Source organism: Ranitomeya imitator, chromosome 3 (genome assembly GCF_032444005.1).
Source record: "Ranitomeya imitator isolate aRanImi1 chromosome 3, aRanImi1.pri, whole genome shotgun sequence".
Taxonomy (NCBI): Eukaryota; Metazoa; Chordata; class Amphibia; order Anura; family Dendrobatidae; genus Ranitomeya; species Ranitomeya imitator.
Window position 1 is genome coordinate 679,051,145 of NC_091284.1, and position 25,970 is coordinate 679,077,114.

Below are 25,970 nucleotides of genomic sequence, written 5' to 3' on the forward strand. Positions count from 1 at the left end.
AGGAGAGCTGGTTCTGGAATATTAGTAGGTAAGAAAAGCCCATTTTGCTACTTTAACTCTGCAATCCAGTGCAGTTAACAAAAAAGGAATTCTTGGAAAATACCTTTAAAAGGAACCTGTCACCAGGTTTGGCCGATACGAGTTACGGTCACCCCCTTTCAGGGCTTATATGCAGCATTCTATAATGTTGTATATAAGCCCCCCATCCGACCTGTAAGAGAAGAAAAATAACTTTTATTATGCTCACCTGCGGGGCGGTCCGGTACGAGGGGTGTCGCTCTTCTTGGTCCAGCACCTCCCATCTACTTATGATGCCATCCTCCTGCTTGCTTCATGTCATCCACACAGGTTCTCCGGAATTGAGCTGCTGATTAGGCATACTTCTCTGCCCTGTTGAGGGCAGAGTGAAGTACTGCAGTGCGCTGCAACGTCACAGATCGTTGTCGTTCTCGTTGTAAAGTTGCTGAGTGTGAAGGTACCTTTAGGGTTTCAGTTAAGGTTTCAGTTAAGGTACCTTCACACTCAGCAACTTTACAACGAGAACGACAATGATCTGTGACATTGCAGCGTCCTGGATAGCGATCTCGTTGTGTTTGACACGCAGCAGCGATCTGGATCCCGCTGTGTCATCGCTGGTCGGAGCTAGAAGTCCGGAACTTTATTTCGTAGTCAGGTCGGCGTGTATCATCATGTTTGACAGCAAAAGCAACGATGCCAGCAATGTTTTTACATGGAGCTAACAACCAGCGAGAACGATAAGTGAGTTGCCGTTACGTCACTGGATCGCTCCTGCATCGTTCTGGAGTTGCTGTGTTTGACGTCTCTACAGCGACCTAAACAGCGACGCTCCAGCGATTGGCTCGTTGTCTATATCGCTGCAGCATCGCAGAGTGTGATGGTACCTTTAGAATTGGGGGTTTCCACTGTTTAGGCACATCAGGGGCTCTCCAAACGCGACATGGCGTCTGATCTCAATTCCAGCCAATTCTGCCCTGAAGAAAGTAAAACCGTGCTCCTTCCCTTCTGAGCTCTCCCGTGTGCCCAAACAGGGGTTTACCCCAACATTTGGGGTATCAGCGTACTCAGGACAAATTGGACAACAACTTTTGGGGTCCAATTTCTCTTGTTACCTTTGGGAAAATAAAAATTTGGGGGGCTAAAAAAACATTTTTGTGGGAAAAAAAAGATTTTTTATTTTCACGGCTCTGCATTATAAACTGTAGTGAAACACTTGGGTGTTCTAAGTTCTCACAACACATCTAGATAAGTTCCTTGGGGGTCTAGTTTCTAATATGAGGTCACTTGTGGGGGGTTTCTACTGTTTAGGTACATTAGGGGCTCTGCAAACGCAATGTGACGCCTGCAGACCAATGCATTTAAGTCTGCATTCCAAATGGCGCTCCTTCCCTTCCGAGCTCTGCCAAACGGTTGTTCTCCCCCCCCCCCCCCCCCCACATATGGGGTATTAGCGTACTCATGACAAATTGGACAACAACTTTTGGGGTCCAGTTTCTCCTGTTACCCTTGGGAAAATACAAAACTGGGGGCTAAAAAATAATTTTTGTGGGAAAAAAAATAATTTTTATTTTCACGGCTCTGCGTTATAAACTGTAGTGAAACACTTGGGGGTTCAAAGCTCTCACAACACATCTACATAAGTTCCTTAGGGGGTCTACTTTCCAAAATTGTGTCACTTTTGGGGAGTTTCAATGTTTAGGCACATCAGTGGGTCTCCAAATGCAGCATGGTGTTCCATCTCAATTCCTGTCAATTTTGCATTGAAAAGTCAAATGGCGCTCCTTCCCTTCCGAGCTCTGCCATGCGCCCAAACAGTGGTTTACACTCACATATGGGGTATCAGCGTACTCAGGACAAATTGTACAACAACTTTTGGGGTCCAATTTCTTCTCTTACACTTGGCAAAATAAAAAATTGGGGGCGAAAAGATCATTTTTGTGAAAAAATGATTTTTTATTTTTACGGCTCTGCATTATAAACTTCTGTGAAGCACTTGGTGGGTCAAAGTGCTCACCACCTCTAGATAAGTTCCTTAGGGGGTCTATGTTCCAAAATGGTGTCCAAACGCTACATGGCGTCCCATCTCAATTCCAGTCAATTTTGCATTGAAAAGTCAAATAGCGCTCCTTCCCGTCCGAGCTCTGCCATGCGCCCAAACAGTGGTTTACCCCCACATATGGGATATCGGCGTACTCAGGACAAATTGTACAACAACTTTTGGGGTCCATTTTCTCCTGTTACCCTTGGTCAAATAAAACAAATTGGAGCTGAAATAAATTTTGTGTGAAAAAAGTTAAATGTTCATTTTTATTTAAACATTCCAAAAATTCCTATTAAACACCTGAAGGGTTAATAAACTTTTTGAATGTGGTGCAGTTTTTAGAATGGTGTCACACTTGGTTATTTTCTATCACATAGACCCCTTACAATGACTTCAAATGAGATGTGGTCCCTAAAAAAAAAATGGTGTTGTAAAAATGAGAAATTGCTGGTCAATTTTTAACCCTTATAACTCACTAACAAAAAAACATTTTGGTTCCAAAATTGTGCTGATGTAAAGTAGACATGTGGGAAATGTTACTTATTAAGTATTTTGTGTGACATATCTCTGTGATTTAAGGGTATAAAAATTCATAGTTGGAAAATTGCAAAATTTTCAAAATTTTCGCCAAATTTCCATTTTTTTCACAAATAAACGCAAGTCTTGTCGAAGAAATTTTACCACTATCATGAAGTAGAATATGTCACGAGAAAACAGTGTCAGAATCATCAGAATCTGTTGAAGCATCAGAATCTGTTGAAGCGTTCCAGAGTTATAACCTCATAAAGGGACAGTGGTCAGAATTGTAAAAATTGGCCCAGTCATTAACGTGCAAACCACCCTTGGGGCTTAAGGGGTTAAATCTTGGTATCATTATACATGGTGCCACATTAATTTGAAATTAGAGAGTAGCATGAAAAATTTTAGTTCCTGGTAATGTTTTTCCAAGTGACAAGGGTTGAAAGATCATAGCCTAATAAGACACCCATACATGTTAGAATGACGTCTGCCAATATCAGCCGATATCTACAGTTTTGGCAGACATACTAATGTGTATGGGTGGGAAGATAAGGGTCCGGCATGTCCTACATTAGACCACCAATCCATAGTAACATAGTAACATAGTTAGTAAGGCCGAAAAAAGACATTTGTCCATCCAGTTCAGCCTATATTCCATCATAATAAATCCCCAGATCTACGTCCTTCTACAGAACCTAATAATTGTATGATACAATATTGTTCTGCTCCAGGAAGACATCCAGGCCTCTCTTGAACCCCTCGACTGAGTTTGCCATCACCACCTCCTCAGGCAAGCAATTCCAGATTCTCACTGCCCTAACAGTAAAGAATCCTCTTCTATGTTGGTGGAAAAACCTTCTCTCCTCCAGACGCAAAGAATGCCCCCTTGTGCCCGTCACCTTCCTTGGTATAAACAGATCCTCAGCGAGATATTTGTATTGTCCCCTTATATACTTATACATGGTTATTAGATCGCCCCTCAGTCGTCTTTTTTCTAGACTAAATAATCCTAATTTCGCTAATCTATCTGGGTATTGTAGTTCTCCCATCCCCTTTATTAATTTTGTTGCCCTCCTTTGTACTCTCTCTAGTTCCATTATATCCTTCCTGAGCACCGGTGCCCAAAACTGGACACAGTACTCCATGTGCGGTCTAACTAGGGATTTGTACAGAGGCAGTATAATGCTCTCATCATGTGTATCCAGACCTCTTTTAATGCACCCCATGATCCTGTTTGCCTTGGCAGCTGCTGCCTGGCACTGGCTGCTCCAGGTAAGTTTATCATTAACTAGGATCCCCAAGTCCTTCTCCCTGTCAGATTTACCCAGTGGTTTCCCGTTCAGTGTGTAATGGTGATATTGATTCCCTCTTCCCATGTGTATAACCTTACATTTATCATTGTTAAACCTCATCTGCCACCTTTCAGCCCAAGTTTCCAACTTATCCAAATCCATCTGTAGCAGAATACTATCTTCTCTTGTATTAACTGCTTTACATAGTTTTGTATCATCTGCAAATATCGATATTTTACTGTGTAAACCTTCTACCAGATCATTAATGAATATGTTGAAGAGAACAGGTCCCAATACTGACCCCTGCGGTACCCCACTGGTCACAGCGACCCAGTTAGAGACTATACCATTTATAACCACCCTCTGCTTTCTATCACTAAGCCAGTTACTAACCCATTTACACACATTTTCCCCCAGACCAAGCATTCTCATTTTGTGTACCAACCTCTTGTGCGGCACGGTATCAAACGCTTTGGAAAAATCGAGATATACCACGTCCAATGACTCACCGTGGTCCAGTCTATAGCTTACCTCTTCATAAAAACTGATTAGATTGGTTTGACAGGAGCGATTTCTCATAAACCCATGCTGATATGGAGTTAAACAGTTATTCTCATTGAGATAATCCAGAATAACATCCCTCAGAAACCCTTCAAATATTTTACCAACAATAGAGGTTAGACTTACTGGCCTATAATTTCCAGGTTCACTTTTAGAGCCCTTTTTGAATATTGGCACCACATTTGCTATGCGCCAGTCCTGCGGAACAGACCCTGTCGCTATAGAGTCACTAAAAATAAGAAATAATGGTTTATCTATTACATTACTTAGTTCTCTTAGTACTCGTGGGTGTATGCCATCCGGACCCGGAGATTTATCTATTTTAATCTTATTTAGCCGGTTTCGCACCTCTTCTTGGGTTAGATTGGTGACTCTTAATATAGGGTTTTCATTGTTTCTTGGGATTTCACCTAGCATTTCATTTTCCACCGTGAATACTGTGGAGAAGAAGGTGTTTAATATGTTAGCTTTTTCCTCGTCATCTACAACCATTCTTTCCTCACTATTTTTTAAGGGGCCTACATTTTCAGTTTTTATTCTTTTACTATTGATATAGTTGAAGAACAGTTTGGGATTAGTTTTACTCTCCTTAGCAATGTGCTTCTCTGTTTCCTTTTTGGCAGCTTTAATTAGTTTTTTAGATAAAGTATTTTTCTCCCTATAGTTTTTTAGAGCTTCAATGGTGCCATCCTGCTTTAGTAGTGCAAATGCTTTCTTTTTACTGTTAATTGCCTGTCTTACTTCTTTGTTTAGCCACATTGGGTTTTTCCTATTTCTAGTCCTTTTATTCCCACAAGGTATAAACCGCTTACACTGCCTATTTAGGATGTTCTTAAACATTTCCCATTTATTATCTGTATTCTCATTTCTGAGGATATTGTCCCAGTCTACCAGATTAAGGGCATCTCTAAGCTGTTCAAACTTTGCCTTCCTAAAGTTCAATGTTTTTGTGACTCCCTGACAAGTCCCCCTAGTGAAAGACAGGTGAAACTGCACAATATTGTGGTCGCTATTTCCTAAATGCCCAACCACCTGCAGATTTGTTATTCTGTCAGGTCTATTAGATAGTATTAGGTCTAAAAGTGCTGCTCCTCTGGTTGGATTCTGCACCAATTGTGAAAGATAATTTTTCTTGGTTATTAGCAGAAACCTGTTGCCTTTATGGGTTTCACAGGTTTCTGTTTCCCAGTTAATATCCGGGTAGTTAAAGTCCCCCATAACCAGGACCTCATTATGGGTTGCAGCTTCATCTATCTGCTTTAGAAGTAGACTTTCCATGCTTTCTGTTATATTTGGGGGTTTGTAACAGACCCCAATGAGAATTTTGTTACCATTTTTCCCTCCATGAATTTCAACCCATATGGACTCGACATCCTCATTCCCTTCGCTAATATCCTCCCTTAAAGTGGACTTTAGACAAGACTTTACATAGAGACAAACCCCTCCTCCTCTCCGATTTTTACGATCCTTTCTAAACAGACTGTAACCCTGTAAGTTAACTGCCCAGTCATAGCTTTCATCTAACCATGTCTCGGTTATTCCCACTATGTCAAAGTTACCTGTAGATATTTCTGCTTCTAGTTCTTCCATCTTGTTTGTCAGGCTTCTGGCGTTTGCGAGCATGCAGTTTAGAGGATTTTGTTTTGTTCCAATCTCCTCGCTGTGGATTGTTTTAGAAATGTTCTTACCTCCCTTCTGAGTATGTTTTCCTGGGTCGTCTTTGTTCGAGTCTAATGTTTTTCTTCCCGTCCCCTCTTCTTCTAGTTTAACGCCCTCCTGATGAGTGTAGCGAGTTTTCTGGCGAATGTGTGTTTCCCAGGTTTGTTGAGGTGTAGTCCGTCTCTGGCGAGGAGTCCATCATACCAGTAATTCACACCGTGGTCCAGGAATCCAAATCCTTGTTGTCTGCACCATCGTCTTAGCCAGTTGTTTGCATCAAGGATCCTGTTCCATCTCCTGGTGCCATGCCCATCTACTGGAAGGATAGAAGAAAAAACTACCTGTGCATCCAGTTCCTTTACTTTCTTCCCCAACTCTTCAAAGTCCTTGCAGATTGTCGGTAGTCCATTTGTTTGTAAGGCTACTTTCACACTAGCGTCGGAATCTCCCCGTCGCAATGCGTCGGGGAGAGATTCCGACGCTAGCGTTTAGCGCATTGCACAATGGAGGCAGTGGAAGCATTTCTCCGGCGCATCTGCTGCCCCATTGTAAGGTGCGGGGAGGTGGGGGCGGAGTTCCGGCCGCGCATGCGCGGTCGGAAAAAGCGGTCCGTCAGGAGCAAAAAACGTTACATGTAGCGTTTTTTTGCTCCCGACGGTCCGCAGAAGCACGACGCATCCATCGCTCGACGGATGCGATGTGTGGCAATCCGTCGCAAATGCGTCGTCAATGCAAGTCTATGGGGAAAAAACGCATCCTGCAAGCACTTTTGCAGGATGCGTTTTTTCTGCAAAATGACGCATTGTGACGGATTGCAGAAAACGCTAGTGTGAAAGTAGCCTAAGACATAACCCACCGAAGTTGTTTGACAAAGGCTCTCATAGAGAACACAGGAAAACTTTGCAGAAAAAGCACTCCTGTGTATGGGAGAGTCAGGCGAGATAACTACCGACCGAAGGAGCACTCCTGTGTATGGGAGGGTCAGGCGAGATAACTACCGACCGTGCGAGCACTCCTGTATATGGGACAGTCAGGCGAGGTAGCTGTTGGCCAAACGTTCGGCTAAATCATCAGTCGTCCAACAGCTATCTAAAGTGTGTGGGGTGGTTTACTGTTATCTCTTCACCTTTTTAGCCTCTAAAGACCACAGGTGGGATACAGGTATTTATGTTCATGTTTTGACCACTTTTACCAATCAATGGGGATTATATGGATACATTGATCACATTTAGGAAGGGTAAGAAGGTAAGATTTTGCAAGTCTTAATTGCTTCTTGCAATTTGTCTGTTCAGTTTGTTTATGGCATCTGGATCATGGAGCTGTTAGTTCTCTTCAGTTTTGCTGATTTTTTTTTTAGATACAGAGGTGCTTGGCATGTGTGAACATAGAAAGATCAGGGTTACCTGCATACTATTAAATAAATTGGTGCTTTCAGAGGAAAACCAAAGTAAAAAAAAAAATTTTGCAGTAGTTTCTTTAAAACTGTTGTACCACTTGACCTTTTCTGCCTGTAATAAACATAGTACAGTGATAATACAGTTAACAGTTAATTCTTCAGTGAGCTTGAAGGCAGGATTGTAAACTTTATCTATCTTCTAATCTATGTACTAACTTATTTATGACCATATCAAAGTTTATGCTAGTGCTCCGCGATTCCGCACAAAAAATGAACATGCTGCGTTTTTTTCCGGAATTCGATTCCGCCACGGAAAAAACATAGCATGTGCACAAAAAATGTGGAATGCATTAAAAATGATGGGATGCTCATGTAAGCGTTTTTTATAGCGGTTTTCCATCGGAAAACGGCCGAAAAAACGCTAAAAAAACGCTAAAAATCCTGTACATAGCTTAAGACACAACTTACATGAGGTTCCTCTTCCACGTCAGCTTACTAGTAGCCCTCTTTGTACTTCACTTTCAAACATCCTTTATTTTCACGCCAGCAACTCATCCTAAGAGGATGCCTTAAGACAGCCGGGCCTTGCTTCAGAATAGGACCATTTTGGTTCCACATGCTGTAATTAAAAATTCCAATATGAAAAGCCTGCTGCACTGTACTAGGAGTTGCTTTATCCCTGACTGCATCATGAGCTCTCTTGGGCACCTCCAACATTACCTTTCTTGTGTCCCATCTGAAAAACAAAGTTCCTATTGACATGGTCAGAATTGGCAACGCCTCTGCATTTGCAGTAGCGGCCCTCATCACTCATTGAAAAGGGTTCAACTTTTTTTTTTTTTTACCTCTTTCTTCTCCTCCAGAAGGATCAAGTTGGAGGGCTCCCTCATTGATCTAGTTTCTCAAGTCTGGCATTGCGAGGCCTGGTATGCCAACCTTGTCTTTCTGTTTACTGTCTACTTTAGGCAACCTCCTTTTCCATGCTCTGTTGGTAAAATCACTTGTTTCTCAACTGAGTTTAATTCTGAGGTTTTGAGGTTCTTTTACGACCACTCAGATGATACTTAATGGTCAAAACCTCTAATTTGCCCCTACCATAGCAGATGAAAGACCATTTGGGTTCCTGATCTCCAATCTCTTCCATAACTTCCATTGCTCACTTGATCTGGTCTGTATCACTGAATCCTACCAGCCCAAGGGTAAGGGTACTCCTTATTGCAGTGTTTCTCAACTCCAGTCCTCAAGACCCCAAAACAGGCCATGTTTTCAGGATTTCCTTAGTATTGCATAGGCGATGGAATTAATGCTTGAGCAGGTGATGAAATTATCACCTGTGCAATACTAAGGAAATCCTGAAAACATGACCTGTTGTGGGGTCTTGAGGAATGGAGTTGAGAAACACTGCCTTATTTGGGACATCATGGCTGGTATGTCATCAAGCATCAACCTCTCATGTCTGTAAGGTTATCACCTGGGCTTCAGTGCACGGCTTCACCAGGATCTTCTAGCATTATACAGTGACTTCCTCTGATACCACACAGCGCTTCAAAATACTCAAAGAAGCTAAGCACTAGGTGGACAACATGGTAAATTCTTCTCTTGGTTTTGTTTCCCACCCATATTGCTGTGTGCCCTGAGTGCTATTAACAAGAGCATTGGATTTTTGTACTTACTGTAAAATTTTTGTTGGCTTTATTGAGGAACACATCTCCCACTCGCTGATGTCCTCAATGTGAACAGATGTGCATTAATATTATGCGTTTTATTTTTCATGTTATAATTTATTATTTTTTTGTAGGGCACAGTGACAGAGGACAAAAGTCATGCCTCCCATGTGGTTGTTCCAGTTCCTGGTTCTTTGGAGGAAGGTTAGAATAGAACTCTTACTTTTGCATAAAGATTTCCAATAATTTTTCTAGCTAGCCTTTCTAAAACCGCAGTAAATGGGAAGTGACTTTTATGGGAAGCTTGTGCCATCCACATAACATAGTATTGTTTGTTATACTGAACTAATGTAAGAAAAGGCCCATAAATAACTGGTATAAGCTTCATTTATGTCCGGTGCTTTGTGTTATATACTAGGTATCTTGTAATTTCTACAAAAGATTTTTCAGTTTGTCCTTTTGATATCTGTAGTTAATTTTTTTTATTTCACTTACTCTTTTGTCATGATCTTCTTCATTTAGAGGAATGGGTGAGGCCCATATTGAAGAGAGACAAGCAGGTTCTTCTTCACTGGGGATATTATCCTGATAGGTAAGGGTGTATGACTGTCCTTTATACCACAGCCCATGGACAATAGTGTTGGGTGTGAATAGCTCATGAACACCTCAGTAGCCCTGCAGACCCACACTGTAATCCATGTATATGCTATTTTTATATATGAGTATTTTATATTGAAGAGCTGGCCTAAGCTGGTTCATACAATCTAGAACTATCGTATATTCTCGAGTATAAGCCTACCCGAGTATAAGCCGAGACCCCTAATTTTGCAAAAAACTGGGAAAACTTAATGACTCACGTATAAGCCTAGGGTGGAAAATGCAGCACCTACCGCTAAATGTCAAAAATAAAAATAGGTACCAATAAAAGTAAAATTAATTGAGACATCAGTAGGGTAAGTGTTTTTGAATATCCATATTGAATCAGGAGCCTCATATAATGCTCCATACAGTTCATGATGGGCCCCATATAATGCTCCATACAGTTTATGATGGGGCCCCATAAGATGCTCCATATTAAAATATGCACCATATCATGCTGCATAAATGTTGATTATGACCCCATAAGATGCTCCATAAAGACATTTGCCCCATACCATTCTGCACAAATGCTGATTATGGCCCCATAAGAAGCTCCATACAGACATTTGCCCCATATAATGCTGCACAAATGCTGATTATGGCCCCATAAGATGCTCCATACAGACATTTGCCCCATATAATGCTGCACAAATGCTGATTATGGCCCCATAAGATGCTCCATAGAGATATTTGCCCCCATATAATGCTGCACAAATGCTGATTATGGCCCCATATGATGCTCCATAGACACATTTGCCCCGTATAATGCTGCACAAATGCTGATTATGGCCCCATAAGATGCTCCATAGAGATATTTGCCCCATATAATGCTGCACATGGCGCCATAAGATGCTCAATAGAGATATTTGCCCTATATGCTGTTGCTGCGATAAAAAAAATCACATACTCGCTTCTTGTTGCTCAGTCCCCCGGCACTTGCTATATTCACCTGCCCCCGTTCCACTGCCGAGCACAGCTGTGTCTTCCCTGTCCCCTGCACTGACTGTTCAGGCAGAGGGCGCGCACACTAATCGCGTCATCGTGCCCTCTGACCTGAGCGTCACTGCAGAGGACGCGGAAGACGGAGCTGCGCCGACGGTGGAACGTGGGACAGGGGAAATATGCGCCTTTATCCTCACCTGCTCCTGACGCGGCCCCTGGTTCTCCGGGCGCTGACAGCTTCTTCCTGTATTGGGCGGTCACATGGTACTCATTACAGTAATGAATATGCGGCTCCACCCCTATGGGAGTGGAGTCGGGTCCATATTTATTACTGTAATGAGCGGTACCATAGAAGCGGTCAGCGCCCGGAGAACCAGGGACCTGCATTGACTGCGCCAGGAGCAGGTGAGTATTATTAGACAGCTGCCGCTCCCTCTTCCCTGCTGACCCCTGGGAATGACTCGAGTATAAGCCGAGAGGGGCAATTTATCGGTTGTCCATGAGAGCACAACAGAGAGAGGTCCGCCCTTCAGGAATAGGAAACCTACAGATACATAAGGACGGCACCTCTCCCACGCATCAGTTGGTTTCCTGTTCCTGGAGGACAGGATGCCCTACAGATATCTGTACTTCATCTGGAGATACCCAGGCTGGCTGTCTGACTCAGGTAGCGAGGGGGTCTCCTACCTTGGTCAGTGCGGGTCCCTGGAAGCGCCACGGTGGGTCCGGGTAGGGCTCCACGGCAGTGAGCGGAGCAGGTGGAGTGGAGTCCGGAGGATGTCAGTCTCCTGGTGCCAGCGACCGGGGTGAGTATGGCTCCCTACCACCAGCCTTTAAACGGAGATATTCCTTTGACGACCCCTTGGTGAGCACGTGGGAATAAGGTGCCAAAATTAGACGCAGCGTTAGCTAAGGCTTCTAAAAAATCCTCTATTCCCTTCGATTATATGGCTTCTTTAAAAGATCCTCTTGATAAGAAGGCAGATTCGTTTCTTAAAAGGACTTGGGAGATGTCGGCTGGTGCTCTAAGATCTGCAGTAGCTGCGACATGCGCAGCCAGATCAATGATGGTCTGGCTGGACCAGCTAGAGTCTAAGCTAGAAGATGGAGCCTCTAGGGAATCCATGTTAAAATCCCTTCCAACAATCCAGAATGCCGCTGCTTTTCTCGCCGACGCGTCCGCAGATTCTGCAAGGATGGCAGCTAGAGCTGCAGGGTTATCAAATGCAGAACGCAGGGCCCTATGGCTGAAGTGTTGGCCCCGGCGACATTCAGGCCAGATCCCGTCTTTGCTCTATTCCGTGCGAAGAAGAATACCTGTTCGGTCCGGTTCTAGACGAACTGCTGGAGAAGGTCGGAGACGAGAAAAAGAAATTTCCCAGTCTACCGACCACCACTTATGGGCGTCCTTTCACAGGGAAAAGGTTCTTTCGCAGAAGGCCGGCCAGGGACCAAGGCAGATGGGACGATAAAAAGGTACTGGATTCATGTTTGGAGGTGGGGGACGTCAGGAACCATCCCGTGAGATCAAAAAGCCACCTCAATGACTAGTTGCCCCAGAGGGAGGTAGGCTATCTGCCTTCTCCCCAGCCTGTTCAAAAATTTCCAGTAGCAATTGGATTTTGGGAATAGCTACGGGTCTACGGTTAGAGTTATAATAAATAATAATAATAATTTTATTTATATAGCGCCAACATATTCCGCAGCGCTTTACAAATTATAGAGGGGACTTGTACAGACAATAAACGTTACAGCATAACAGAAATACAGTTCAAAACAGATACCAGGAGGAGTGAGGGCCCTGCTCGCAAGCTTACAAACTATGGGGAAAAGGGGAGACACGAGAGGTGGATGGTAACAATTGCTTTAGTTATTCGGACCAGCTATAGTGTAAGGCTCAGGTGTTCATGTAAAGCTGCATGAACCAGTTACCTGCCTAAGTATGTAGCAGTACAGACACAGAGGGCTAATACTGCATAAAGTGTATGAGAACATGATGCGAGGAACCTTTTTTTTTTTTTTTTTTTATTATAAATAGGCCACACAGGGATCGTTCTCCTCTATCCCTCAGAATTTCATCAGAGTTACCCCACTCAGGTCCTCTCCAGCAGAACAGGTGGCCCTGGAATCGGAAATTCACGACCTGCACAGTAAGAAGGTCCTATGAGACAACCTTTTAAAATGGAGACTGTTAATACCGCAGTAAAATTACTGTTTAAAAACTGCTTCATGGTGGTGTTGGATTTAAAGGATGCCTATTACCATATCCCCATTTATGCAGGCCACCAACGATTCCTGAGGGTAGTGGTCCAGTTAGAGGGGGTGGTCAGACATTTCCAGTATAGGGCCCTCCCTTTTGGCATATCGGTCGCCCCCCGGGTATTTACTGAGGTCATGGCCCACCTACATGAGTCTGACATTCTGGTAATTCCCTACCTCGACGATCTCTTTATTGTGGGTAAACCAGCGGATCACGGTTTAGAGGAATTACAAAAAGTAATGTCTGCCCTGGAGCGACTGGGACGGTTACTAAATGTCAAAAAGTCCCGGATACAGCCAATGAAAGTACAGCGGTTTTTAGGCCTGACCTTGGATTCCCAGGATCAGGAATGCCGTTTACCTCACGAAAAAATAGATCACCTGCACCTTCAGGTGCTAAACGCCTCCAAAAAACCCACCATGTCCCTTAGAAAAGTGATGTCTCTGTTAGGCTCTCTCTCGTCCTGCATTCCAGCGGTCCGATGGGCCCAGTATCATTCAAGGATACTTCAGGGCGAGGTGTTATTACAACAAAAAATTTGGGTGGGTCTCCTAGAAAGCTAGCTGACCTTGTCCCAAAACACTATTGTATCCCTCGAGTGGTGGCTAGACCGAAATAACCTGTCCACGGGGGTCCCCTGGGAATATAGCGAAACCCGTATAATCACCACAGACGCTAGCCCTTCTGGTTGGGGGGGGGCTCACATGGATGAAATTATAATCCAGGGACTTTGGGACCAGCTTCAGACGGAAATGTCCTCTAACCTGAAGGAGTTAACAGCGGTGGAGCAGGCAGTTAAAAAACTCCCTATCTATCTACAGGGCCACCACGTGCGGATATTCTCTGACAATCGGGCCACCGTGGCATATATCAAAACATCAAGGCGGAACCCGTTCCAAATCCCTGATGAACGTGGCAGATCGTCTGTTCCAGCTAGCAGAGCAACACTTTCTCTCATTGACGGCTCTTCATATAAGAGGAATAGAAAATACTACGGCGGATTCCTTAAGCCACAACACCTTGAGGCAGGGAGAACGGTCCCTAAACGACTCCATCTTCAACTTCATTGTGGAAAGGTGGGGTCAACTTGAGGTAGATCTTTTCGCCACAAAGGAAAACAGGAAAGTGAAACAATTCTGCTCTCTGAACCCCAGAGAAAATCCTCTGTCAGTAGACTCCTTCCTCACAGATTGGAACTTCAGGCTAGCTTACGCCTTTCCTCCCCTGTCTCTACTTCCTCTGGTGGTGAGGAAAATCAGGAAGGACAAGGCAAGAGTTAAAGTAATTGCCCCCTTCTGGCCCAGAAGGACGTGGTTTTCATGCCTCAGGACCATGTCAATATCCAACCCATGGGTCTTGCCAGACATCCCAGATCTCCTATCCCAGTGCCCCGTTTACCATCCTCGGGCAGTTGGCCTTCGTCTGACGGCGTGGATTTTGAGCGGTCACTTTTAAGAGATAGAGGTTTCTCTCCGGGCCTGATTAACACTCTGCTGAAGAGCAGAAAATAATAACAAAAATTTGTCAGGATCTGGAAAAGATTTCTTCAAAACTCGGGGGTAGTTGCTGGTCAATCAACACCAATAGACCAGATTTTGGAGTTCTTGCAAAAGGGGTTGGATATGGAATTATCCCCAAATACTCTTAAAGTACAGGTGTCGACCTTAGGGACCCTCTTTGGCTGGAACATTTCTGAAAATTACTGGATCAGCAGATTTATCAAAGCGACAAAACGGTCTAGACCAATGGTGAAGCATAGGGTCATGCCGTGGGACTTAAACTTAGTCCTCTCGGCCATGACAGAAGCCCCATTCGCGCCTATTTCTTCAGCCTCTATTAAAAACCTGTCTCTTAAAGTAGCCTTCCTGGTGGCCCTAACGTCAGCTCGTAGGGTAGGCGACATCCAGGCGTTATCCAGGCTTCCCCCTTACATGCAACTTGGGGATGATAGAGTGATACTTTCCCCTGATCCAGCAAATCTTCCTAAAGTAGTGTCCAGATTCCATAGAACACAGAAGATAGTTCTTCCATCTTTCCTCCCTAATCCCAATAATGATAATGTAAGCAAACTACACACTCTAGACGTAAGAAGATGTATCCTAGAGTATCTAGCAGTGACTGATCCTTGGAAGAAAGAAAATGCCCTATTCGTGTCCTATCAGGGTAGTAGGATAGGTCATAGAGCATCAAAATCTACGCTAGCTAGGTGGATCAGGGGAGGCTATTTCGCTGGCATATGTCTCAAAGGGCAAGCCGGCGCCTGAAGGTCTAAGCGCATTCCGCTGAGGCTATGGCTACCTCGTGGACGGAGAGGTTAGAGGTGTCGATCGACCAAATATGTAAGGCTGCTACTTGGTCTTCTCCAAACACATTCTATAACCATTATAGATTAAACCTGGGTGCTTCCTCGGACCTTTCTTTTGGTGTAAGGGTGCTGCAAGCCGTAGTCCCTCCCTAATCAGTTTACTCTCTGTAATTCTTTCTGTGGTGCTGTCATGGACGACCGATAAAGTCTTAGTTACTCACCGGTTAACTGTGTTTTACGGAGTCCATGACAGCACCCATACATATCCTCCCGTCTTCTTAAGTTCTGGGTGTACACCTCTTCCATTTTTTATATAGTCCACTCGTGGTGAATAGTTAGCAATAGTATCGTATATAAATTGTGCTGTTAACTTTGGTGGTCCTCTTGTGCTCTGTAAACCAACTGATGCGTGGGAGAGGTGCCGCCCTTATGTATCTGTAGGTTTCCTGTTCCTGAAGGGCGGATCCCCTCCCCTCTCTCTGTGGTGCTGTCATGGACTCCGAAAAACACCGTTAACTGGTGAGTAACTAAGACTTTCAGCCTAAAAAAATGGGCTGAAATTCTCGGCTTATTATTATTATTATTTATATAGCACCATTAATTCCATGGTGCTGTACATGAGAAGGGGTTACATCAAAATACAAATATCACTTACAGTAAACAAAAATAACAATGACAGACTTGTAGAGAGGGAAGAGGACCCTGCCCTTGCTGGCTTACATTCTACAGGATTATGGGGAAGGAGATAGTAGGTCGATGGTTGCGTTAGCCCCAATGGTGTTGAGGTAGCCGTGTGGTCTTTACAGGCTGTAAGCTTCTTTGAAGAGTTGGGTTTTCAGGTTTCTTTTGAAGGATCCAAAAGTAGTGGATAACCGGACGTGTTGGGGCACTGAATTCCAGGGGATGGGTGATATTCGGGAGAAGTCTTGGAGGTGATTGGGTGATGACTTATACTCGTATATACGGTAGATTAGAAATAAGACCAATAAAAACCGGAAAAAAAGTATGTAAAAGGAGCCTGGAAGCAAAGGAACAAAAAGAAAACTGTCCACCTGCAGCGATGATAATATTCAGTTAAGTACAGTTTTATCTATGTGGTTTCTTAATTGAAAGTGTGGCAGCAGAGAGAAAATGAAGTTGTATTCTTCCTACAGCCGCTCCCTTCTAGTCATTGGGGAGGTTCCCGGGCTGTGAACCATTAGTACACTGTGCAGTCATCCCCTCTTCCTATTCACTGACATCGGCAGTGTGTGAACGAATCAGGATGTCAGTCAAGGAGGGCAAGGATTAATCATGGAGATCTGTGTGATCACAGCCCAGGGAGACCAACCAGATGATTGGAAGAGAGCAGATGTAAGGAGAATTTAACGTCCAGTTCTCCCTGCAGCTGCACTGCTAGATAGACAGATGAACATGTGTAAAATGATATTTGACTGCTAATTACTTATCTTTCAAGATATCTAGCATTTTTTTCTTTGCTAATAGGTTGCCTTATACAGATATGTCAATCAGAAGTAGAGCCTTATGTCAAGTTATCTAATATATAAAGCTGAATGTGTGTGTGTATGTCCGGGATTGGAATCTGCACCGTCGCAGCTACCGCCACAAAATTTTGCAGTCACACGTCTGGACCCCGAGAGCGTCATAGGCTATGTTATGAGGCAAAATTTTAACCCCGCGCGTTCCAATTCACCAAACAATTTTGCCCCTATCTACATAATGAGGAAAAAGTGAAAGGAAAAGTGTTGGAGGCAAATTGACAGCTACCAGATGTGAACAAGGGGGACTTAAAGAGTGAGAGCGATGGCGCCAAAGAGTATATACCGTACAGTTGCTAAGGTGGGGCCCCGACATGGGATACTCACCACACACGGGGATATGAACACACACACACAAAATGCGCCACACACTACCACGTGCTTGAACACCTTTACCACGCTCCGCACACATTTCACCACACATACACCAACCTCACCACTTAAAAGTCGAAACACAAAAGTCGCCGCTCAAAACTCGCCACATGCAAAACTAGGCTCACGCAAAACTCCCCACACGTGCAAAACTCACCTCATGGAAAACTCGCCACACGCAAAACTTGCACACGCGGAAAAATTGTCACATGCACAAAAGTTGCAACACATGCAAAAGTTGCCTCACACAAAACTTGCACATACTCAAAACACACCACACATAAAACTTGCCACGCGCAAAACTCGCCATACGCAAAACTTGCTGCACACAACTTGCTACACTAACCTGTCACATGCAACTCGACACACAAAAAGTTGCTACACGCATGTCGCCACACAAAACTCATCTCACAAAAGTCGCTACATGCATGTCGCCACATGCAACTCAACACACACAACTTGACACATGAAACTCGCCCTAAAACACACACAAGTCTGGTATTATCCTTCAAAAATAAAAATCTGATTAATAAGCAGACAAACTACAAGAGCAACAAATGTACCATATAGGAGATACGGCAGCTGTCAGTCACATGACCTGTCTATTATGTGTATGTGTGAGCTAATATATACTGCCAGGGGGGAGGGCTTCCTGTTGGCTGGAGATTTATCAGGCTGCCAATTTAGCTTACAAATACTGAGGTAAAAATACTGACCAAATAATGTGTGAACGCAGTCTAATACAGGAGGAGATGACCTACAGATATATACTATATACAGGAGAGATGACACACAGGTATATACTATATACAGGAGAGATGACACACAGGTATATACTATATACAGGGGAGATGACACACAGGTATATACAGGAGGAGATGACACACAGGTATATACTATATACAGGAGGAGATGACATACAGGTATATACTATATACCGGAAGAGATGACATACAGGTATATACTATATACAGGAAGACATGACACACAGGTATATACTATATACAGGAGGAGATGACATACAGGTACTGTATATACTGTATACAGGAGGAGATGACACACTGGTATATACTATATCCAGGGGAGATGACACACAGGTATATGCTATATACAGGGGAGATGACACACAGGTATATACTATATACAGGAGGAGATGACACACAGGTATATACTATATACAGGAGGAGATGACATACAGGTATATGCTATATACAGGAGGAGATGACATACAGCAGGTATATACTATTTACAGGGAAGATGACACACAGGTACATACTATATACAGGGGAGATGACACACAGGTATATACTATATACAGGGGAGATGACACACAGGTATATACTATATACAGGGGAGATGACACACAGGTATATTCTATACAGGAGGAGATGACACACAGGTATATACAATATACAGTAGGAGATGACATACAGCAGGTATATACTATTTACAGGGGAGATGACATACAGGTATATACTATATACAGGAGATGGCATACAGGTGTATATTATATATAAGGGAGATGACAAACATGTATATACTGAGGGGAAAATGAGAGGTGTGAGGTGAAAATGAGGGGTGTGAGGTGAAAATGAAAAGGTGTGAGTGCAAAATGAGAGGAGTGAGGGAAAACAGTGGAGTGATCGGAAAATGACAGATGTGAGGTCGAAATGACAAGTGTTAGGGGGGAATGAGAGGAGTGAGAGGGAAAATAAGAGGAGTGCGGGGGAAATTGGGAGGTGTAAGGGAGAAAATGAGAGATGTAAGGGGAAAAATGAGAGGCGTGATGGGAAAATAAGAGAAGTGAGGTGCTATAACTATCCACAGATATTTACTATGCCCAGGCAACGCCAGGCTCTTCAGCTAGTATTGAATATAATGTGCTCACAGTTCACTACAATTAATTGTCTGCAGGATTGTATTGTCACTGTTAGTAATATTACTGTTGGTTAGAATAAAGCACTACAATATACTTAATATCGGTTAGAATAAGCCAGAATACCAGTCTCTTGTAGGGCCGTGTTCATTTGGCTTCTTAGAGAGTACCATTCTTTGCTTTCTTATAAATGTATACATTTTGCTACCTTATAAATAAATACAATTTGCTATTGTGATGTTACCTGTATAGCAGAAAAATTCTGTCTGCTTTTTATCTTGAAGTTATGATACCTGGATTCCGGCAAGTGAAGTGGAAGCTCCAGTTGAGGATGCACCGACCCCAGAAAAGCCCCGCAAGGTACAACTTTAGTCATCTCTATTTGTAGATGTACACTGGAACATTTAGGACCAACTGTAAAAAAATAAAAAATAAAAATTTAGTAAAAGAAAAAAAAATTCTGACTCCTTCTGACTGATTCTGCAGACATTAAAGGAGTTGTCCACTACTGGTCAGCAGCTTCTTAACAGCTAAAAGGCCCCACATAAAACAATAGAAAATTAATATGATCAGCAAGGTTCCTTGTATGTTGACACTGGGTCTCCTGGGGGCCACATGACATTTTTATGTCACATGACTGCAGCAGCCAATCAGTGGCTGCAGCCTTTTAGTAATCCATTAGCGTGGACATGCTGCAAGGACATAGGAGGAGTCTCTGTGCCAACATAGGAGGAGCAGAGCTGGTCCAGGGGATAAGTGCTGTTTATGGCGGACTTTAGTTATTAAGAAGGAGTTGTCCAACCCCCTTTAAGACCCAAATCACAGATAGGAAGTACTCTGCCAATAACCAACTTCAAGCAATGATAACTCTGCATACTCATTACATAATAAATGGATATTTCTCCTTGGTCTCATTGGGGGACACAGACCATGGGTGTTATGCTGTTGCCACTAGGAGGCTGACACTAAGTTAATACAAAGAAATTTAGCTCCTCCTCTCCAGTATACTCCCTCCTGCTGGCTCCCAGAGAACCAGTTCATGCTTAGGCCTCTTTCACACTTCCGTTTTTACAATCTGCACAGAATCCGTCAAAATATTGAAATGACGGATCCTGTGCAGATTGTAAAAAACGGGTGCACTGGGCCCGTTTTTCTGATGGACCCGTCGAGGCTCTGTGCACCTGTTGTGTATGTGTCTTCACAGTGGTTTTCCTCTTCGAAAACACATACACAACACAACCCAAGTTAAAAATAATTAAAAAAAATAAAAAATTGCAATATTCTTACCTTCCGGTGTTTCGCTCAGCGTTACCGATGGTCGCGATGCTCCCGGCACCTGGTGTTCCCAGTAATGCCTTGCGTGCAATGACCTCTGATGACGTCGCGGCTTCGTGAGACCGCGAAGTCATCGGATCCTTTCCCAATGGATTACTGGGAACGCTAGCTGCCGGGAGCATCGCGAGCATTGGTAACGCTGCGTGAGAGGCGGAAGGTAAGAATATTGCGATTTTTTTTATTTTTTAATTTATTTTAAATTATTTTTAACATTATATCTTGTTACTATTGATGCTGCATAGGCAGTATCAATAGTAAAAAGAGCGAGAGAGAATTTCCCTGACTGGAAATTCTTCCACGCATGCTCAGTTTCAAAAGACGGCATCCGTCGCTGGGTTCCTGCTTTTCACAGCAACGGATCCTGCGCCCATGGGCTTCCATTATAGCCAACGACGGGCAGCGCAGGATCCGTCGCTGAGCGATTTTCCGATGTGCAGAAAAAAACGTTCTTCTGAACGTTTTCTCCGCCTGACGGACAGCAGTTTTCCCAATGTATTGAGTGCACGACGGATGAAACAGATGGCCATCCGTTACAATCCGTTGCCAATACAAGTCTACGGGAAAAAACAGGATCCAGCAGAAAAATTTAATGGATCCTGTTTTTTCAAAAATCGACGGATTTCGACGGGAGCTAAAAGACGGAAGTGTGAAAGAGGCCTTAGGCTACTTTCACACTAGCGTCGTGTGACGGACGTCGCAATGCGTCGTTTTGGAGAAAAAACGCATCCTGCAAAGTTGCCTGCAGGATGCGTTTTTTCTCCATAGACTTGCATTAGCGACGCATTGCGACATATGGCCACACGTCGCATCCGTCGTGTTTTTGGCGGCCGCGCTGCACAAAAAAAGTTCAATGTAACTTTTTTTTGTGCGTCGGGTCCGCCATTTTCGACCGCACATGCGTGGCGAAACTTCGCCCCCTCCTCCCAGGGAACTCACAATGGGCAGCAGATGCGTTGTATAACTGCATCCGCTGCCCACGTTGTGCTACATTAACACAGTGTCCGTCGGGCCGACGGTTTGCGACGGCCCGTACCGACGGACTAGTGTGAAAGTAGCCTTAGTGTCCGTAGGAGGCACACGGGTCTGCTATTCAGACCCAAAACTCTTTTTTATTTTAACTTTTAATTTTTATTTCTTAAGAATTTTTACCTGGACAAAGGGGCGATGGAACCTTTTAATGCTCTGATCTCCCCGAACCAACAACAGGCGAGCACGTAGAGTGTCACCTCCACGTATCCTTTCCTGCTACGTGGGATGCCGTGCCTGGGCTGATTTTTAGGGGTGACAGGTCTCTTAAAGGGCACCGATCTCTCCACACCATCAACAGACAAGCACATGGAGTGTCACCTCTGTACCCTCTTCTGCATCCAGACCTAATGCCGGACAACCAGCCCTGTCCACCAGGATTGAACCCCTTGGATGCACAGAGGCACCCTCCGTTTTAGCGTCCGTGCAGCCCCCACTGCTCCACCACTGTCTAGTGGATGAAGCATGGAGGCGGACGGTTCCTCTCCATCTTCCTATGAAAAGGAGAGTGGATTGAGGGTTTTTAACCTTATCCCTGCACCGTCAAAAAAATCACCAGCGACAGCAGCTGCACAACGGAGGTACCTGCAATACAGTGAAGGTACCTGCAGCATCATCCGAAGGACACCTCCAGCCTCTCCGGATAAGCGCTGAGAAGGGGGGGGGGGTTCTGAGCAGTCCGGGCACAGGCAGCAGACTTTTCCTGGCAGCGGGGACGTTTTTTCTGTTTTTCAGGCCTGAGTAAAAATTTAGTCCCCGGCTTTGGCCTTGTACAGGCCAAAGCTTCGCCCCCGCTATGATGTGATCCGGTGGATCCACCCATTTTTCTGGCGCTTCTGGTTCTGAATGAGAGTTGCCCATGAAATCTCGTCAGCCATCTTCCTACACCCTGTCACAAGCTGACAGGGCCTCCGGATGCTCAGGAAGCCTCCTGCTTGCTCGGATAGCGACACACAGGACACAGGACCTAGGTAGGATTGCTGCCATTAGCTCTCTCTCTCCTTTTCAGTATCCTATCCTTTGGGAGAACCCTGATTAAGGTGGCACATAGGTGTACATCATGTCCCAGCCTTAGGCACCTAAAAAGTCCCATAAGACTCTAAGTCTTTTTCACTTCATGTAATTCCTGCCAGTCTTGGTTTCCAAAAGCTCAGAGCTCGCTGCTCTGTAAAGCCTGTGACCCCAAATGTGCTCAGGATCCCCCCACTGACATTGAGCCCAGTGTCCTTAGTGTCCTTAGTCCCCGAGTGGGTCTCGTCTCTGGCCAGAGAAGTCATAGATAGCGACAAAGCGCTTGAATCCTTCACTGTTCCTTCTGGGGATTGTGGCGTTCGCACGTCTGATGCAGCGGGACCCTCCCCTACACAGGAACAGTTGGCTAGCAGGGGCCGCACACGATCTAGAAACGTACAAGAGTCTAGGAAATGGATACGTAGTACGTCTCCCTTACAATCACGTACCATTGCGTCCGTGAGCTCCGTTTATTGTTCTCCCTCGATTCTGAGTATGAACCGGGCATCTCCTTGGATCCGGATTACAGAGGACGCTGGATTCTCTGATTGAGGCCATCAAACAAACTGAAGGTTGGTGAAGACTCTGGCTCTGTGCCGGATCACGCTGTGTGCTTCAAAAAAGCTAAGCGTCCTCATAAAACATTCGCCATTCACCCGAAGTTTCGGTATATAGTTAATTGGCACAGGGAGCGACCGGATAAGCACTTTACAGGACAAAAAAAAACACTTGAGGTGAAGTACCCTTTCTCAGCTGATCTGAGAAAAGATTGCACCCTCCAGTCTCTCACCTGGCATCAAAAACCCTTCTATCCCTGCCGGACGCATCATCTATTAAAAATCCCACAGACCGCCAGATAGCAAATTTGGCTCGATCTGTCTTTGAGGCCTCAGGTGCGGCTCTATGTCCTTCCTTTGCTGCAGCGTGGGTAGCTAAAGCAATGGTTTCCTGGTCGGAGACCTTGGCTAATTCCATTCAGAGAAGAAATCCTCCTCCGGAGGCAGTGCAGCTGGCTGGTCAAATTTCTCAGGCAGGAGATTACCTGGTACACGCTTCTTTGGATGCGGCCAACTGTGCTGCTCTATTGGCGGAAAATACTATCACCATTAGAAGATCTTTATAGCTCAGAGAGTGGAAGGAGGATTCTGCATTGAAAAAGTCTCTGACATCTCTTCCTTACCAGAGTGGGCGTTTGTTTGGATAGAAGCTGGATCAGCTTATCTCGGATGCTACGGGAGGAAAGAGCAAATTTATTCCCCACCAGAGGCTTAGGCTTACCTTTTCGGCATCAGCAACAAATCCGTTTCCGATCCTTTTGCTCCAATCAGGGTTGGTCCTCTACCTCTTCAGTATCAGCACGCTCTCAGTGCACTAACAGAGGACCCCAAGAATACTTTAGGTCCAATCGGCGATGGAAGGGCCGGCCCAAACAGTCAGGATCTAGGTCCCACAGATTTCCGCCCAATGACTTATGGGGTTATCCGGTCGACACCAGCAGGGTAGGCGGTCACCTACTTCTGTTTCACCAGGTCTGGCTCTCAGTTGTGCATGACGAATGGGTCAGAGACTTGGTGTCTACGGATACAAAATTGATTTTTCTTTGCGTCCCCTGGTTCATTTCTTTCCTCCCTGACTTGCAAGGGCAAAGGCTCTTTCCCGACCCATAGACTCTTTGTACCGCGATGTAGTCTTTCTCCCGGTTCCGGAAAATGACAGATTCAAGGGATTCTACTCCAACCTATTTGTTGTCCCAAAAAAGGATTGGAAAAGTGAGACCCATACTAGACCTCAAATTTCTGAACAAGTTTGTCAAGGGCCGTCATTTCCACATGGAGTCTCTGCGTTTGGTCATCACCTCAATAGAAAAAGGGGAGTTTCTAGCATCCTTCGATATTTGAGATGCTTACCTGCACATCCCAATTCCCCCCCCCCATCAAAAGTTCCTGCGTTTCACCATTGATGAACAGCATTTTCAATTCACGGCCTTGCCCTTCGGCCTTGCTACCGCTCCCAGGGTCTTCACAAAGGTCATGACGGCTGTCATGTCTATCCTGCACTCTCGGGGCGTGGTCGTACTAACCTATCTGGACGATCTCCTGATCATGGGTGCTTCTTTCCACGACTGGACGGAGTCCGTTCGTATCATTTGAGATACTCTTTCTCGTCTGGGTTGGCTAATAAACTTAGACAAGTCTTCCCCCATTCCAGCTCAGCAGATATCCTTTTTAGGCATGACCCTGGACACCTCTCGAGGGTTGGTAATTCTTCCTCAAGACAAGGTCCCAGCCCTTCAGCAAGGAGCCGACACTTTCTCAGTCATCCCCTCATTCCATTCGCTTTGCGATGAGAGTACTGGACAAAATGGTGGCAGCAATGGAAGCAGTTCCTTTCGCACAGATGCACTTCCGTCGCCTACAGCATGCTCTTCTAGTGGCTTGGAACAGGAACCTGTTCTCCCTCGACTGCCAGTGTCGCCTATCCCCGTGGGTCATGCATTTGCATATTTGGGGGCAGTGTTCTGGACCACTGCGTTGAGAAACACGTGATGGTGTCTCCGCGGTGTTGGATGTTTTGGTCTCCACGAGGTCAATCATCCGTGCCTTTATAGACTTTCTACTAGGCACTGCTCCTGATAGCCAGTTTCCTACTCCACACTGATGAGGGGCAAAAACCCCGAAACAGCTGTCTGTGGATGGATACTATGCTTGGCATAGGTGGTTTTCCTTTATTGGATGTTTTCCTTTATTGGATGCTGCCCTTCCCTTGGTTGTTCCTTCCCGGGGAAAGGCCTGGCTATTCACTGCCTGCGTTGAGAAACACGTGATGGTGTCTCCGCAGCTCCTCTACATGCATTTGCATATTTGGGGGCAGTGTTCTGGATCACTGCGTTGAGAAACACGTGATGGTGTCTCCGCGGTGTTGGATGTTTTGGTCTCCACGAGGTCAATCATCCGTGCCTTTATATCCCTGGGTCAGGCAGACTCTCAGCTGGTGGCATTGAGTTCTTCCCTCAACCAGGGAAAGTCCTTTCTCCCGGTTCAATGGCTAGTGGTGACTAACGATGCCAGTCTTCTGGGCTGGGGAGCATTTTTTCGTCACCACACTGCTCAGGGCAGCTGGTCATCTCAGGAATCGAAACTTCCAATCAATGTCTTGGAAATCCGAGCGATATGGCTAGCGCTACTGCAGTTTAATTATTGCCTAGCTGGTCACCCCATCCGAATTAAATTGGACAACGTCACGGCTGGGGCATACATCAACCATCAAGGGGGTACCTGCAGCAGGCTTGCCATGTGCGAGGTATCTCGCATTCTTTGATGGGCAGAAAGGAACCACTCGGCAATCTCAGCGGTAGACATACTAGGCATGGAAAACTGGGCGGCAGACTTCCTCAGCCGCCAGGGTCTCACTTCGGGAGAGTGGGAACTTTATTCGGATGTTTTCCAACAGATCTGTCTTCTTTGGGGGACCCCAGATGTGGCTCTGATGGCATCCAGACTGAACGCCAAGATCTCC

At 44.9% G+C, this 25,970-nt stretch overlaps 1 protein-coding gene across 3 annotated transcripts in view; it reads left to right on the forward strand.

Moving 5' to 3' along the window:
• The window catches only part of SMARCC2 (SWI/SNF related BAF chromatin remodeling complex subunit C2), a 124,853-nt gene that overhangs the window by 19,282 nt on the left and 79,601 nt on the right, over nt 1-25,970 (forward strand). For all 3 annotated transcript variants that reach the window (XM_069758402.1, XM_069758403.1, XM_069758404.1), the window contains exons 6-8: nt 9,285-9,354; nt 9,673-9,742; nt 19,367-19,442. In XM_069758402.1, the coding sequence (XP_069614503.1) occupies nt 9,285-9,354; nt 9,673-9,742; nt 19,367-19,442 (216 nt within the window). The remainder of the gene's footprint in view (nt 1-9,284; nt 9,355-9,672; nt 9,743-19,366; nt 19,443-25,970) is intronic.